The sequence below is a fragment of the Theobroma umbraticum genome, unplaced genomic scaffold, assembly GCF_002168275.2.
Source record: "Theobroma umbraticum cultivar Fairchild unplaced genomic scaffold, ASM216827v3 scaffold_30.0, whole genome shotgun sequence".
Lineage (NCBI taxonomy): Eukaryota > Viridiplantae > Streptophyta > Magnoliopsida > Malvales > Malvaceae > Theobroma > Theobroma umbraticum.
Genome location: NW_018397254.1, coordinates 3,866,338 through 3,878,768, shown reverse-complemented (window position 1 = coordinate 3,878,768; position 12,431 = coordinate 3,866,338). Strand labels below are relative to the sequence as shown.

Sequence of the window (12,431 nt, the reverse complement as noted above, 5' to 3'; positions counted from 1 at the left end):
CTTTGTACCAAAACTTGCATGACATGATCTGTTTTGGAAACAATAAATTGTTGATCTTCTTGATTAAACTGAGGATGCTTAACTTTATATTGGCACGACTATAAGCCTCTACTTTTTCCCCTTAGATTGTGAGCTCGAATTGCCATTGGGTTCTTTTTCCCTAGCAGAGTTGTTCTTTGCCTGTTTTATTAGGACTAATGCATCTTCACCATGATTTATAGATTTTTTCCCTACCTGCCTATACAGTTGACACTGAATGGCAGAGAGAATATGTCCACTTGCATGATCAAGTTGGTTTGAAAATGACAAATGCATGTATGGTTGTGTTGCATTGCATGAAAGTAGTTTGCATCTCTTCAACCATCTTCCTTATAATTTGTAGACCGTGAAGGGATATTTCTTCCTTGAGTCTTAGAAACGAACAGGTTGTGCAAAAACAGTAACACATTGTTAATGGCCGTGCTCTGTACTGCATTTCTCATATATTTTATTATTACTACCCTTCTATTTGCAGAGGCCAAGGTCTTCCTGGTTTTAATGGAGGAAGAGCCTACTCTGTCTCTCACAACAAAACAAAAATACCAGAGGTGTGACTTCAAACTTCTCTCCTTTTCTTTTCTTCCCATTTTCTACTTTTTTTGGAAAGGTCTTTTCTTCCTATTTAGGACCCAATCCTTATGCAAGATTTTGAAGATTACATGTCAATGTGTAGGAGTGACAAAAACACAGTTGCGTACAAAGAGAAAATAAATAGTAGCCACACCATTTTCTTGGAGTCTCACTTGCAGAAAGGATCCTACACCAAACTGTACAGCTATACTCATTTGCTCAATGGGTTTGCAGTCCATGTAACTTCGGAAGAGGTACATTTAAGTGGGTTATTTGGCTTTAGTCTAGCATTGTGACAATAATAAGATCTTTGATTCAGTCATGAAAACCTTAAAATCAGTTTTAAGTTTAATGCCATCATTGGAGCATCGGGTTATGTGCATTAGCTTTCATGTTCAACTTTATCACTGGCAAAAGAACTGAATTGGATGTGAGATGCTGAACTTTTGCAGGTTCTCAGCCTCCTGCAAAACGCAACTGGGGTTAGGTTCATCCATGAAGACGTCAAAATGGAGAAGCTTACAACACATTCACCTGATTTTCTAGGAATTCCAGCTGGTGTGTGGCCAAGATTAGGTGGTGCAGAGACTTCTGGTGAGGGGGTTGTAATAGGTTTCATTGACACTGGGATAAATCCTTACCATCCTAGTTTTATGAGACATTCGGCTTTAGGGTTTCTAAATAGCTCAAATTATAAGGGGAAATGCACTTCTGGGGAGCAATTCCCTTCAACAGCATGCAATGGAAAGATAGTCGGTGCTCAATATTTTGCACATGCAGCAATCGCTAATGGTGATTTTAATGCTGCTCGTGATGTCGCATCTCCTTATGATGCAGATGGACACGGAAGGTAGGTTATGCCCATACATTGATAAATTCAGAAGCAATTGGTTTTGCTGATGGTTTACTTTTCATTTCCAACTGTTAGCCAACTTACAATACTGCTGTTCTAGTTCTGGCTGGCAATTTATCATAGCTAAGTTTTTGAAATCATTGTTAACTACCCAAACTCATTTCAAATTCATTATTATGCATGTAAAAAAAATGTTTAACAGCCACACAGCCTCAATAGCTGCTGGGAACAACCATATTCCAGTGATTGCCAATGGCTTTAACTATGGTCATGCAAGTGGAATGGCTCCAGGAGCTAGGTAACTGACAGATGGAATCTCTGTGTTGTAGATAGTATTTGATGTTCAGCTTTTTATTATTATCGGTATCCACATAAACAGCTTGTGATTTTTGCTGAATAATACCATCAAGATCTAAATATCTCTTTCCATAGGATTGCTGTGTATAAAGCTCTTTATACTTTTGGAGGGTATATGTCAGATGTTGTGGCTGCAGTTGATCAGGTTTGACGAATGTGGAAAACTTCAGAAATTGCTCTACAAGATTAAATCCATTGTAGCTTAGGAATGTACAAAACATCATCTTTAAATGATCATTAACATGTTGTCTTCTTCTAGGCGGTTGAAGATGGAGTTGATATACTAAGCCTCTCTTTTGGACCATCTAGTGTCCCTCCTGGTCTTTCTGCTTTCCTTAGTATGCTAGAATTGGAACTCTTGTTTGCAACTAAAGCTGGTGTTTTAGTTGTTCAAGCTGCTGGAAATGGTGGCCCTTCATCCAGTTCAATCATTTCCTTCAGCCCTTGGATCACTAGTGTTGCTGCATCTATCACTGACCGCAAATATAAGAATACCATCTTACTGGGCGATGGACAGAGCTACTCTGGAGCGGGCCTTGCACGTATTTTATTCTCAAAATTCCAGATTATGATTTGGTCCCTTAGACATATATCTTTAACATATTTAAAATTCCCATCCTTCATCTCCTTAGTATAAATAATTCCTTTTAGACTTCTTTTCAAATTTTCTGGAGTTATTATTCAAGTTGACTATCAACTTTGCAGCTCCCACGGCAGGAGAAACACATTACCCCATAGCTGCAGCAGCTGATGTATGTGTGAGGACTGCAACCACCATCTCTGTTGATAGTTGTCAACATTCAGAACCTTTCATCGCAGCCTTGGTCCGGGGAAAGCTTATTATCTGCACATATACATTTGAATATGAGTATGAGTCTGCAAGCATTGCAACTGTTGCAGACACCATGAAGCAAATAGGAGCTGCAGGTTTTATAATCACAGTGGATCCTAATATTGGTTCTGAGCAAGTCAAAGGTACCACGCTGACACTGCAGATCCCTGCCATTATCCTCAACAACATGCATGCATCTTCGGTAGGCTGGTTTCTCTACTGAGAAAATTATCATTAACATTCTAGCTTTCTAATTTGTTTGAGACCTAAATACGATTATCTGTTTGAATTTTTTACATATTCTAAATGATAACAGATTTTTCTGGATTAATTGATCATTCCTTATGAGCATCCTTACAGGCTTTATGGGAGTACTACAATTCCCGTACTGTCAGGGGCAGGAGGGGACAGGCAGTAGTATTTGCTGCAAGTGCAAGAATATTAGATGGAAGGCGAGCAACTTATACCGGGCAGGCCCCGATTGTGGCATCCTACTCTTCTAGAGGTCCAGATGTGAACAATGCACTTCTGCAGACTGCTGATGTCCTTAAACCAAATGTCTTGGCCCCAGGGTCCTCTATTTGGGCTGCTTGGAGTCCTAGCAGCGAAGGAGATCAATACATCAATGGTATGACCACCTCTTGATTTAATTGATATAAAATTAATATCTCTAGTTTATTTGGATATCAGCACTGAACTTAAGCAGAAGATTAGTTTTAAACTCCCTCAATTCACCTCCAATGTTTGAAAATTTTGAGGATTACTCGTGAGAAATTTGGAACATCAATACATTCTTTCATGCAGGGCAAAGTTTTGCACTTATGTCTGGTACTAGCATGGCGACCCCTCACATTGCTGGCATTGCTGCTTTGATCAAGCAAAAACATCCTAAATGGGGTCCTGCTGCTATCACATCAGCAATGATGACAACTGCTGATAGAACTGATAGTTCGGGTGCTCCCATTCTAGCTCAATCAACAAACCAACTTGCTCCAGCTACTCCATTTGATTTTGGGGCAGGATCCATCAATGTGACTCTAGCAATTGAACCAGGACTTATATTCAATGCTAATTTCGAACACTATGTTCAATTTCTTTGTGCTGTTCCAGGTGTTGATGGTAAGTCTGTGAGACAAGCAGTAGGAGTTGAGTGCCCAACTAATAGGAAGTTCTGGTGCTCAGATTTGAACACAGCAAGTGTAACAATTTCTAATTTAGTTGGATCAAGGGAGGTCATCCGACAAGTAACAAATGTGGGCCATATGAACGAAAGATATAGAGTACTTGTGAGGGAGCCATTTGGTGTGAATGTTACCGTCTTGCCACCAGTGTTCAAAATCAGAGGCTATGCTTCAAGGCACCTGAAGCTCATATTCCAAGCAACTGGGACAACAAATGCTTACACATTTGGGGAAATGGTATTGCAGAGTATGATGCACACTGTAAGAGTTCCTTTAGCCGTTTTTGTAGGTTCTGCCGTAAGGTCTTGAAATTTGTTTGAGGCATGTCTACAAACAATCAAACCCTCACTCTCTTAACCAAAGAAACAAATACGAAATATTTGACATGCCCCTGAAGGGATCAACTCTTTGGTCAAGAAACATGATTGCCATACATTGCAGCATTGCACTTCCCCAAAATCGGAAGGTCTATACCCTCTATGAAGGTAAGAATTTGTTCATCAAATAATTGTCATCACATACTTGTTCAATGAAGAGAAATCACCATTTCTACAAGTTACAAGTGAATGCATCCTGATGTGTATATAGATTTTCATCTTTAATACATAATCTTGTATTTTTCGATGCATTTCAAACCAAAAAGTCACCTCTATCAAAAATTACAATCAAGACGCAAGCAAAATTGGAGTTTTATCGATGCTTGTGCAACATCGAGATCGGTTTTGAGAAGAATCTCCACTTCTTTTGCATCTGTGAGTAGAGAAGAGAGGAGTCATTGCATTTGTAATAATAAACCAGGGAATTACTCATACGGATAAAGATAATGTGAATTGGACTTGGTGAAATTCCACTACACATCACCTGTAAGCTTGTCATTGCAGCTTTCATCATACTACTATTGCTTGATGTGGATCCAACGTGCTGTTTTTTCTTCCCAGTTTTCTTGGCTCGGAGGGTCGTCAAAGACCTAAGAAAACTTGGGATCAAGATTCCCCAGTTGTCAAAACAAGCGGGAGTCTTGGAATATTTTGGCTTACTTTGGACAGCGACAATCTACCAAAGCAAAAAGCCGTAAGTAATCACCATTGCACAAAACCCAATGGACCCATTTTTTTTCTTCTTCTGTTTAAACCACACTGCTTCCACTTTCCTCCAACTTAAAAACGAGAAGTTGCTATATGAATTAGTCTATACAAAGACTGGAAAATCTCACCAAACTTAACGTTCAGTCAAATCAAACTTGTGGTAGGGTATCATTCACAAATGCTTTCAGGTGAACTAATAATGACTAGGCTTTAACGGTGGATGGGGAAAAAAAGTGAAAGAAAAAGGATCCAGTGCATGTAATATGCAAGTTAAGCATTAGTGGGATACCTTGTTTGATGCTTGCTGATCATTGGTAGAAACTGGTTTTGACTGCGAGGGTGTGGACGCCGCTGATCGAGCAGACTCCCTAAGGCGCTGGGAGTAATGAAGAAGCTCAGCTCTTCTGTTGTACACTTTACCTGTGCCTCCATGCTTAATCTGCTCTTGCTTGATGGTGTGATGAAGATAATGGCGTTGACGGTGGTGTTGGTTGTTTGATGAAACTCTCCTCCGGGGCTTCTCTACGTAAACGGTTACCAACACCGCCATGTCTTTACAGCGTGTCGCCTGAAACTCATTCCAGAAATATCATCTCAAGTGTTTTTAGCTCCATATGTAAATATATCTGTATGTAGGTGGAGAAGAAAAGAGAGGGGAGCCTTACCATTTTGGTTGGCATGTTATCGACAGGGAGAGAATTTGAGTTGGAGAAATCATCAGAAGACAACATATCTGACGTTTTCAAGGGCAAGATGTGTTAAATATGCAAAACCCAGACAGAGAAAGCCGACTTTTGGAATCATTGGTCGGACCGCTCAACCGACCTCATTGTTATATGCTAAAAGCTTTCCAAATATGAGAACCATTTGATGCAATTTATACAAATTAACCAGGGACATTGTGACAGAGAACAGGACACCTGAAAGAAACAGTGAATCCCATGCAAGAAAATCCTGATTGGATAATGCTATATAACTATCTTTGCCAATTAATTTATTGAAGAAAATGGTGCAACGACCAACAAAACTTATTTTCCTGATTTGCTTGTATATAAAGAGTAATTCATTAACAAACAAGTTTCAGGATAAAGAGCAAGAAAAAAAGAATTACTTCGAGAGGGGAAAACATCGTTATCATATCACTCAAGTGGTTGATGAATCACCATTCTATTTGTTCCATTGCTTTCCACTTGACAATTGCCATTTCAAACCTTGACGAAAAGATTGCACCTAACTTAAAACTTCTCTATTAATTCTTTATTAGGTGCTGCAAAAGTAATGCCTGATGCATTGCATGCTGATTGAACGTTTACCTTTTCCCATTGCTTCCTTTTTAATAAAACCTCCTTGGGTCGACAATGAATTTGTTGATTTTTAACCATCATAGTTTTTTTTTTTTCCACCTTATTCTATACGATAAACAATAATTTTATCTCACTGATGTAACAAGGAAGGGCAATCTCATCGTTTACTCGTTTTGACCGCCGGCATGTGTGCTTTCTTACCCAGCAACACCAACATAAGTAATTAACTAGTCGTTTTAGCGTTCAGAGTTTAGACCCCGTAAACTGCCTCGTGCCTTCGTCCAGGCCAGACGCCCTGGAAGCATAAGGGACCCCGGCAGCTCAAACATTCGTGCGGCCATTGAATTTGTTGTACTACTGTTTTAGAAAATCCACTCCAGCTATTATAAATGCGTTTCTTGTTATTGTTTTCTGTGTGTTTCTCTGTTCAAATATATAAGTTTAGGCAGCCACTATCTGCAACTTTCAACATGCAGCAAGGATACTTGGGTTGGACTATAATCTTTGAGAAGAGCCTGTTGATACCCTTTAGAGAAATCAAAGTAAATTTTGCTTTGCGTCAATAGAGGTTAAGTTCTTTCATTGTCTCTGATCTTTTCTTCTGCCCTTGTTCTTAATTTTTTATGGGATTTGATCTTTCAGGTTGACCGCTCAGGTTCTAAAAGACGATCGTTCTCTTTAAGTCTTTTATAGTGGATTTAGAATCCAACATGACAATGCTTGTGGACCTATGAAAGGCGGAATTCGTCACCACCCTGAGGTGATCATATACATAGATATTCTCTTTTTCTTTCCCCCGCCTCTCCACATTCATTGATTTCATCATTTGTTGCCCTAATTGCAGATTTATGGGTTTCGTATTACGGTTCATTTGACAAAAAATTAAAAAAAAAAAAGGATGCATGGTCAAGTTTCCGCTGGTTTTTTCCTTGGGACATTGGGCTTCGTTTTGAATGAATTAAAGTGGATTTATCAGTTTGAATTTATGCAATTTTAGGGTGATTCAATTAACTTTAGACAGATCATGAGGTTGTATTCGAGGTTTTGGTTGTGAATTGCCCTACATTAGTTCAAAATTTGATTCACAGTTATGTGAAGATATACAAATTCAGTTCTGTTTGATGAAAAAGAAAATGGCTTTATATTTTTCAAATGCTCATGTATGCCTTCTGTTTCATCGCTGGGGCATTGACGGGAAGAAAATATATCTGAAGTTTGACTTTCAAACACTCTTGTGGAGATTGGATAGCACATATATTGCATTAACTTTTGGTATAACAAGACTTAAAGGCAGGGATTTTCTCTGCTTTGAAAGTTCTTCCTATTTGTAATTATTCACTAATGAATTAAGCAGTATATACAACAATGATGTGAGACAAGTTAAAATTATTAACTAATTACATAGCTGCATAAATGGTATTTATAAGTTGCAATGTTCTTGCTTCTTTGAAAAGTTTGAACATATGTAAGAATTAGCTGATGATGTCTTATTTTGTCGAATAAAGTTCTACATTTTTTATCTGCAAAAGGAAGAAAACTAGTAGAACTTCACCTCTGAACATAAATGTAAACATTTGGTTTGATCACTAGTTTACCCTCTAGTTGAAAGCCATTTAAAATTGCCTTACTACTTCAATAATGGAAATTTTAGAGCATAATGTTGGTTTTTATTTGGTTTTGAAGAGCATGATTTGAGTAGAGAATATAGTACATGATTGAATACCATGGTTTGCGCAGCAGAATTGAAGAAGCTAGATCTATGGATTTCTCAAATTGACCTGTGTGAACAAACTTACAATGCGTTTTTATTTTTTTGTCAAATCTTTTTGCATATATCTTTTATTGAACTTTCTGAAGCAGGCATTGCACCTGCACAGTTTCAGTCATAAATACTGAAAGCAAGATTAGTGATGATAACATACTCATGTCATTCATCACAGCTGCTGAAGATTATACTCCAATTGTTCTCAGCTTGTACTGTTTATGAACACTTTTATTTTTTGTAGTTCTAGGTTGATCCAGATGAGGTGAATGTACTCTGGCTCAGCTAATGACATGGAAGAGAGATGTAGCAGATATTCCTTATGGCGCAGCAAACGGTGGATTTTGCTGCAATCCTAGAGAGTTTAGTGTAAGGGATTTTGAACGTCTTACTCATGTTTTCACCCAGAAAGATCCATGATCTTATTGGAATTCATAGAGATGTTCCTGCACCTGACATGGGAACTAATTTACAAGTATTCTGTTTCTTGTCTAATGAATTGCTTATCAGTTATCACCTTATATTCTTGACCACTTGTATTTTCTATTTAAGGCTACGAATGCTGTGTTTTTGTTATTTGTCCCCTTGATCTCCTGTGAGAGGACCATTTTTTGTCTCTGTAACGTGGCTCTTTTCGATTTCATGCAAGACTCCGAGGGCTCTGCTTTTTGTAAGCTAGTCTCCTTCCTTGAGACTCATACAGCGATTAAATTCCTGCCTTCCAAAAGAAGAGTTATCACCTTATATTCTGTTAGCAATCATATTTCAATTTTACATACAGCTGTTTTACTCTCACATATTGGACAGACGATGGCATGGACTCTGGATGAACACTCAAAATTTTATTTTTCTATTTAAGTATCCAATTTGTGCACTTTCAATTTCTTTTAAAGGGAAAATGTTGCTGATGTGAAGGCAAAGTTTATCATAGAAGCCGGAAACCATCCAACTGATCCAGAAGCAGATGAAGTACTGTGGCAGCTGTGCCTTCCACTAAATTTTCAGGAAGTAATTTTCTATTTGGAACATAATTAATTAACAAAATTTTTGTTTTGTGCTATTTCAGGAAAGGAGTGGTTACACTTCCTGGCATCTAGGCAAATTCTCATGGTGTGGCTCTTAGTTTCTTTGAATGGGTTCAGGTTACAACCAATTAACTTTCCCAGCCTACTCTCGAACATAATGGCTCGTTGTGCATTAATAACATGCTTTTTTAGGCATCGCAGCTTAAACCTCTTTTTCCCTAGTCTAGCACAGTAACATAGGTTCATTAGGCATTAGGATTTATGTGGGAAGAAGAAACGGTCAACTATAAGGTAAAGAGGGACATGAAGAGAGCTTTCCATGACACTGAAGCAATGTGCCATACTCATAACTGCAACCCCAGAATAGGAGCCTTCACCCTAGGATCGAATAGGGTTTGCTCGTGCTATGCTTTGAGGGCTGCTTTTGAGGGGCTGGGAAGCATAGTACCCGATCTTGTATTTGAATCTGCTGTCTTTGACAAAATATTTAGACCTTAATTTATACCTTGTTATTGTCCAATCATCTGTTTTTCTTGATCATGGAATGCTGTCAGTTTGAACGAAAGCTAAAGCTTTAGATTGATGCATAAACTGACAGCTGAAGTTTTTGTTATTTAGGTCTTAGCAAACCTGCTTGGCAAAGAATTTAGCTAAGGAAAAGTAATTAAAAAGGGTAAAATATGAGGAAAGTGCTGCATATCATTCAGATGTGAAAGCTTTAACTGAAATCTTCATAAACTTTAACATTTCATTAACGCTAAAATCATACTCAAAATAGTTCAAGAACGCAACATAGCTAGGCACATAGAAACTATTCAAACTTCAAACCTTGCTTCCTCACAAACAGGGGGAAACTACAACTATAACAGTGGTGAAAAAATACATGAATTGTTAAAGGACCAAAAACTGCAAATTCAACTAGTTATTCTTGGAACTGGTATCATCCTGCCAAGTTGCTTGCCATTGCTTGTCGTAAAAGGTTGTCTCTTCAATCAGCTTCTTGATGTTATCTAAATCCTCATTCTTCCTGATTAAAAGTACTCCCACAACAGCTACAAACAATAGAGTCTTACAGAAGAAGTTGCTCATTTGATCAACCAGACCTACTCCAGTCAAGCTATCAACCAGATAAGCCATGAAGAACCCTATCATCGCCGCACGGCCTGCATAAAACTCATAATAATAAATTAAGATCAAACAAGCCAATAACACTGCTACCTGATCCACACTGTCAAAAGATTGATCTTTATCAAGAAAGCGAATAATATAGATTTGCAAACCATTAAGCAATTCAGCTTCGGGTAGATGAAACCTCTTCATCCATGCCCACCAAGGTATGATGGAAGTGTCAAACACTACAGGGTCATCATTACTGGTTGTTTCTGGATTGTCCTGGAGCCATTTTCTCCTCCTGACCTCTGAGAATGATTATTCAAGGAAGTCTGTTAGAAACAAAGGAATCACAGAATCAACAGGAAATATTAGACTACAAAGTCAAATATAACATATATATACCTCAATTGATCTGCCCTCTTTGAAATCAAACAGAAATATAATATGCAACAAAAATTTTGGCGTTAAGTTAAAACACAGGCCTAAACCTGTTTTTCCTTATATTCATAAGGCTAATATGAATTTAGTGAATAACAGGGTTTTACACTGGAAAAGGGTTCTACTTATTTCAATTCTGCAGAACAAAAGAATCCAGAGGTGGGACATACCAAAAGAATCATGTGGCAATTACACTTACTTTAAGAGTTTGACACTCAACCCCCATCTTAAGGAGAATATACATAAGAATAACTCTATGGAAGGAAAGGAACACCTTGGCCTTGACTGTATCTAATCAGAAAAGGATTCCTGTTGCATCTTCAGGCCTAGCCAGTGACTCTCGTCCCTCCTTTCCTGTTGTTGGACTCTAGGTAGGGTTCTTTGATTAATATCCTTTCCTATTTAAATGTTATCAAAGAACAAGCCCACTCAGGGTTTTTAATGAAAACAAAGAGATATTGAAGTGAAACTTTTCATTCAATTCAGTTTCAAGGGGACAGTCAAGCTTGCACTGAAGCTCTCGTACCAATGAATACTCATAACAACTAAGAAATACCCATGTCTAACCTTTCAGAACTTTAAATCAAGAATCAACCACTACATGCATCTGAGATCCAATCAATTATTTGGGGACTTCACCACCATAATAGTAATTCTATTCTTTGTGCCACCACATTCCCATTTCACCTAAACAACCTAGTTGCAGCACACCCAAGATGAGCAACTGCCACTCAGAGAGTAAGCTTTTCTTCAGCAACAATTTGAACTACCATTTTGTCCTTCTCCCCTATCAAAGAACAAGAAGGGAACAAAATGTTTTAAGTTTCGTAATGCATCTCAAAGTAGCTGCATTAAGACCCTTTACAAGCAACCAAGAAAACATCACAATTATAATAAAAAATTTGGATCTTAATCCATGTAAGAATTCAGGTTTTGCATGCAGAAAAGTGAAACAAGAAAATTCACAGAAATTGTCACTTTATTGTGAAGCAAAATCCAAGAATTGGTTACTTCGTCCATGAAAATGGAATTATTAAATTGTCAGAAAGCAACTAAATTAGAAATCACCAACAGTAAATTAAAAGAAAAATCTTGCCAGCATCAATAACAGCATCCCAGTCAGTGCTCCCATTCTTCTGAAACAGTTTCAAGTCCCATGTTCCTCCAATCCACCTCGGATCCTCAAACTTGCTCAAAACGTCAATTTCTGGGCTCGTAGCCGCCCCGTTAGTCCCAGCAGACTCCGCCACAGCCTCTTCAAGTACAGGGTCTTTCTGCTTCGGATTTGCGTCTTCAACAGCAGCAACTGAAGCTGAAACTCCAGCTCCATTGTCTGGTAAAGACTTGGGAGTGGAAAGGAAACGAAAGGGTGGTCTTCTGAGAGGGAAAAAAAAAGTTGATTTATGGGCGAAATGGGGTTTGACAGACAAGGATGTAGTAGGAGGAGAAAACGAGGCCATCGATATGGACATGGATTTGTTTTCTCAGTTTTGTTTTGTTTTTTGAGGTTTGGGTTTTTGATGATAAGGAAGTGATTGAGTTTTTTTCTCTTCAGTTTCAGTTCATGGCTGAGTTTAGTTTGTTCCTAAGTGGGTGGGTGTTTGAGGTTGCCAGCTATCCTACTTTTTGATATAAAAAATTAAATGCAGTTGGGCAGCTTGGGCTCACATTACACTCCCCTTCTTACATGCAAAGATAACATCTTAACCTTACATTTATTCCAACATTTACTATTTATTCATAAATAAATACTGCAATAGGCACTTTGCTCTTGGTTTTTTAATTTGTTTTAGTAATTAATGATTCAAGGGGGGTGGGGGGAGATCAAACTGCAAATGAATAGAAAGGGCTCATCAAGATCGTGTCATATAT

The 12,431-nt window shown here is 38.1% G+C and overlaps 3 protein-coding genes and 1 long non-coding RNA gene across 5 annotated transcripts; 2 read left to right on the top strand and 2 right to left on the bottom strand.

The window, feature by feature from the left end:
- The first annotated feature begins 32 nt into the window (after nucleotides 1-32).
- Nucleotides 33-4,162, top strand: LOC110416264 (subtilisin-like protease SBT2.5). The gene is made up of 9 exons (XM_021428244.2): nucleotides 33-587; nucleotides 713-863; nucleotides 1,062-1,459; nucleotides 1,665-1,760; nucleotides 1,895-1,964; nucleotides 2,079-2,361; nucleotides 2,525-2,853; nucleotides 3,012-3,279; nucleotides 3,456-4,162. The coding sequence occupies exons 1-9, from the start codon at nucleotides 454-456 to the stop codon at nucleotides 4,139-4,141; spliced, it is 2,415 nt and encodes an 804-aa protein (XP_021283919.2). The 5' UTR covers nucleotides 33-453; the 3' UTR covers nucleotides 4,142-4,162.
- A 284-nt stretch (nucleotides 4,163-4,446) lies between these two features.
- Nucleotides 4,447-5,747, bottom strand: LOC110416346 (uncharacterized). Its single transcript, XM_021428364.2, has 4 exons — nucleotides 5,583-5,747; nucleotides 5,207-5,485; nucleotides 4,694-4,885; nucleotides 4,447-4,582 (listed from the first exon to the last, which is right to left on the bottom strand). Exons 1-4 carry the CDS (start codon nucleotides 5,646-5,648, stop codon nucleotides 4,523-4,525), a joined length of 597 nt encoding a protein of 198 aa, XP_021284039.1. The 5' UTR covers nucleotides 5,649-5,747; the 3' UTR covers nucleotides 4,447-4,522.
- Nucleotides 5,748-6,485: 738 nt separating this feature from the next.
- LOC110418319 (uncharacterized) lies at nucleotides 6,486-9,520 on the top strand. 2 transcript variants are annotated; one of them, XR_002445388.2, is made up of 4 exons: nucleotides 6,486-6,763; nucleotides 6,864-6,981; nucleotides 8,228-8,952; nucleotides 9,050-9,520. It is a non-coding gene; the product is annotated as an uncharacterized LOC110418319 (long non-coding RNA). The 2 variants fall into 2 exon arrangements; XR_016351014.1 differs by having other exon boundaries at nucleotides 6,486-6,789.
- A 218-nt stretch (nucleotides 9,521-9,738) lies between these two features.
- Nucleotides 9,739-12,172, bottom strand: LOC110413280 (light-harvesting complex-like protein 3 isotype 2, chloroplastic). Its single transcript, XM_021424048.2, has 3 exons — nucleotides 11,656-12,172; nucleotides 10,289-10,426; nucleotides 9,739-10,171 (listed from the first exon to the last, which is right to left on the bottom strand). Exons 1-3 carry the CDS (start codon nucleotides 12,029-12,031, stop codon nucleotides 9,927-9,929), a joined length of 759 nt encoding a protein of 252 aa, XP_021279723.1. The 5' UTR covers nucleotides 12,032-12,172; the 3' UTR covers nucleotides 9,739-9,926.
- Between the last annotated feature and the right edge of the window lie 259 nt (nucleotides 12,173-12,431).

What these genes read in the sequence shown, in the direction of transcription:
- LOC110416264 (XM_021428244.2), top strand. Translation starts at nt 454, where the DNA reads ATGGCCGTGCTCTGTACTGCATTTCTCATATATTTTATTATTACTACC. An exon ending in GATGCAGATGGACACGGAAG is followed by an intron (nt 1,460 to 1,664) that starts GTAGGTTATGCC and finishes AATGTTTAACAG; the next exon opens with CCACACAGCCTCAATAGCTG. An exon ending in ACAACATGCATGCATCTTCG is followed by an intron (nt 2,854 to 3,011) that starts GTAGGCTGGTTT and finishes GCATCCTTACAG; the next exon opens with GCTTTATGGGAGTACTACAA.
- LOC110416346 (XM_021428364.2), bottom strand. Translation starts at nt 5,648, where the DNA reads ATGTTGTCTTCTGATGATTTCTCCAACTCAAATTCTCTCCCTGTCGAT. An exon ending in ATCAGCAAGCATCAAACAAG is followed by an intron (nt 4,886 to 5,206) that starts GTATCCCACTAA and finishes TTGCTTTGGTAG; the next exon opens with ATTGTCGCTGTCCAAAGTAA. An exon ending in CTGCAATGACAAGCTTACAG is followed by an intron (nt 4,583 to 4,693) that starts GTGATGTGTAGT and finishes CTCTACTCACAG; the next exon opens with ATGCAAAAGAAGTGGAGATT.
- LOC110413280 (XM_021424048.2), bottom strand. Translation starts at nt 12,031, where the DNA reads ATGTCCATATCGATGGCCTCGTTTTCTCCTCCTACTACATCCTTGTCT. An exon ending in GGATGCTGTTATTGATGCTG is followed by an intron (nt 10,427 to 11,655) that starts GCAAGATTTTTC and finishes AATCATTCTCAG; the next exon opens with AGGTCAGGAGGAGAAAATGG. An exon ending in CGAAGCTGAATTGCTTAATG is followed by an intron (nt 10,172 to 10,288) that starts GTTTGCAAATCT and finishes AGTTTTATGCAG; the next exon opens with GCCGTGCGGCGATGATAGGG.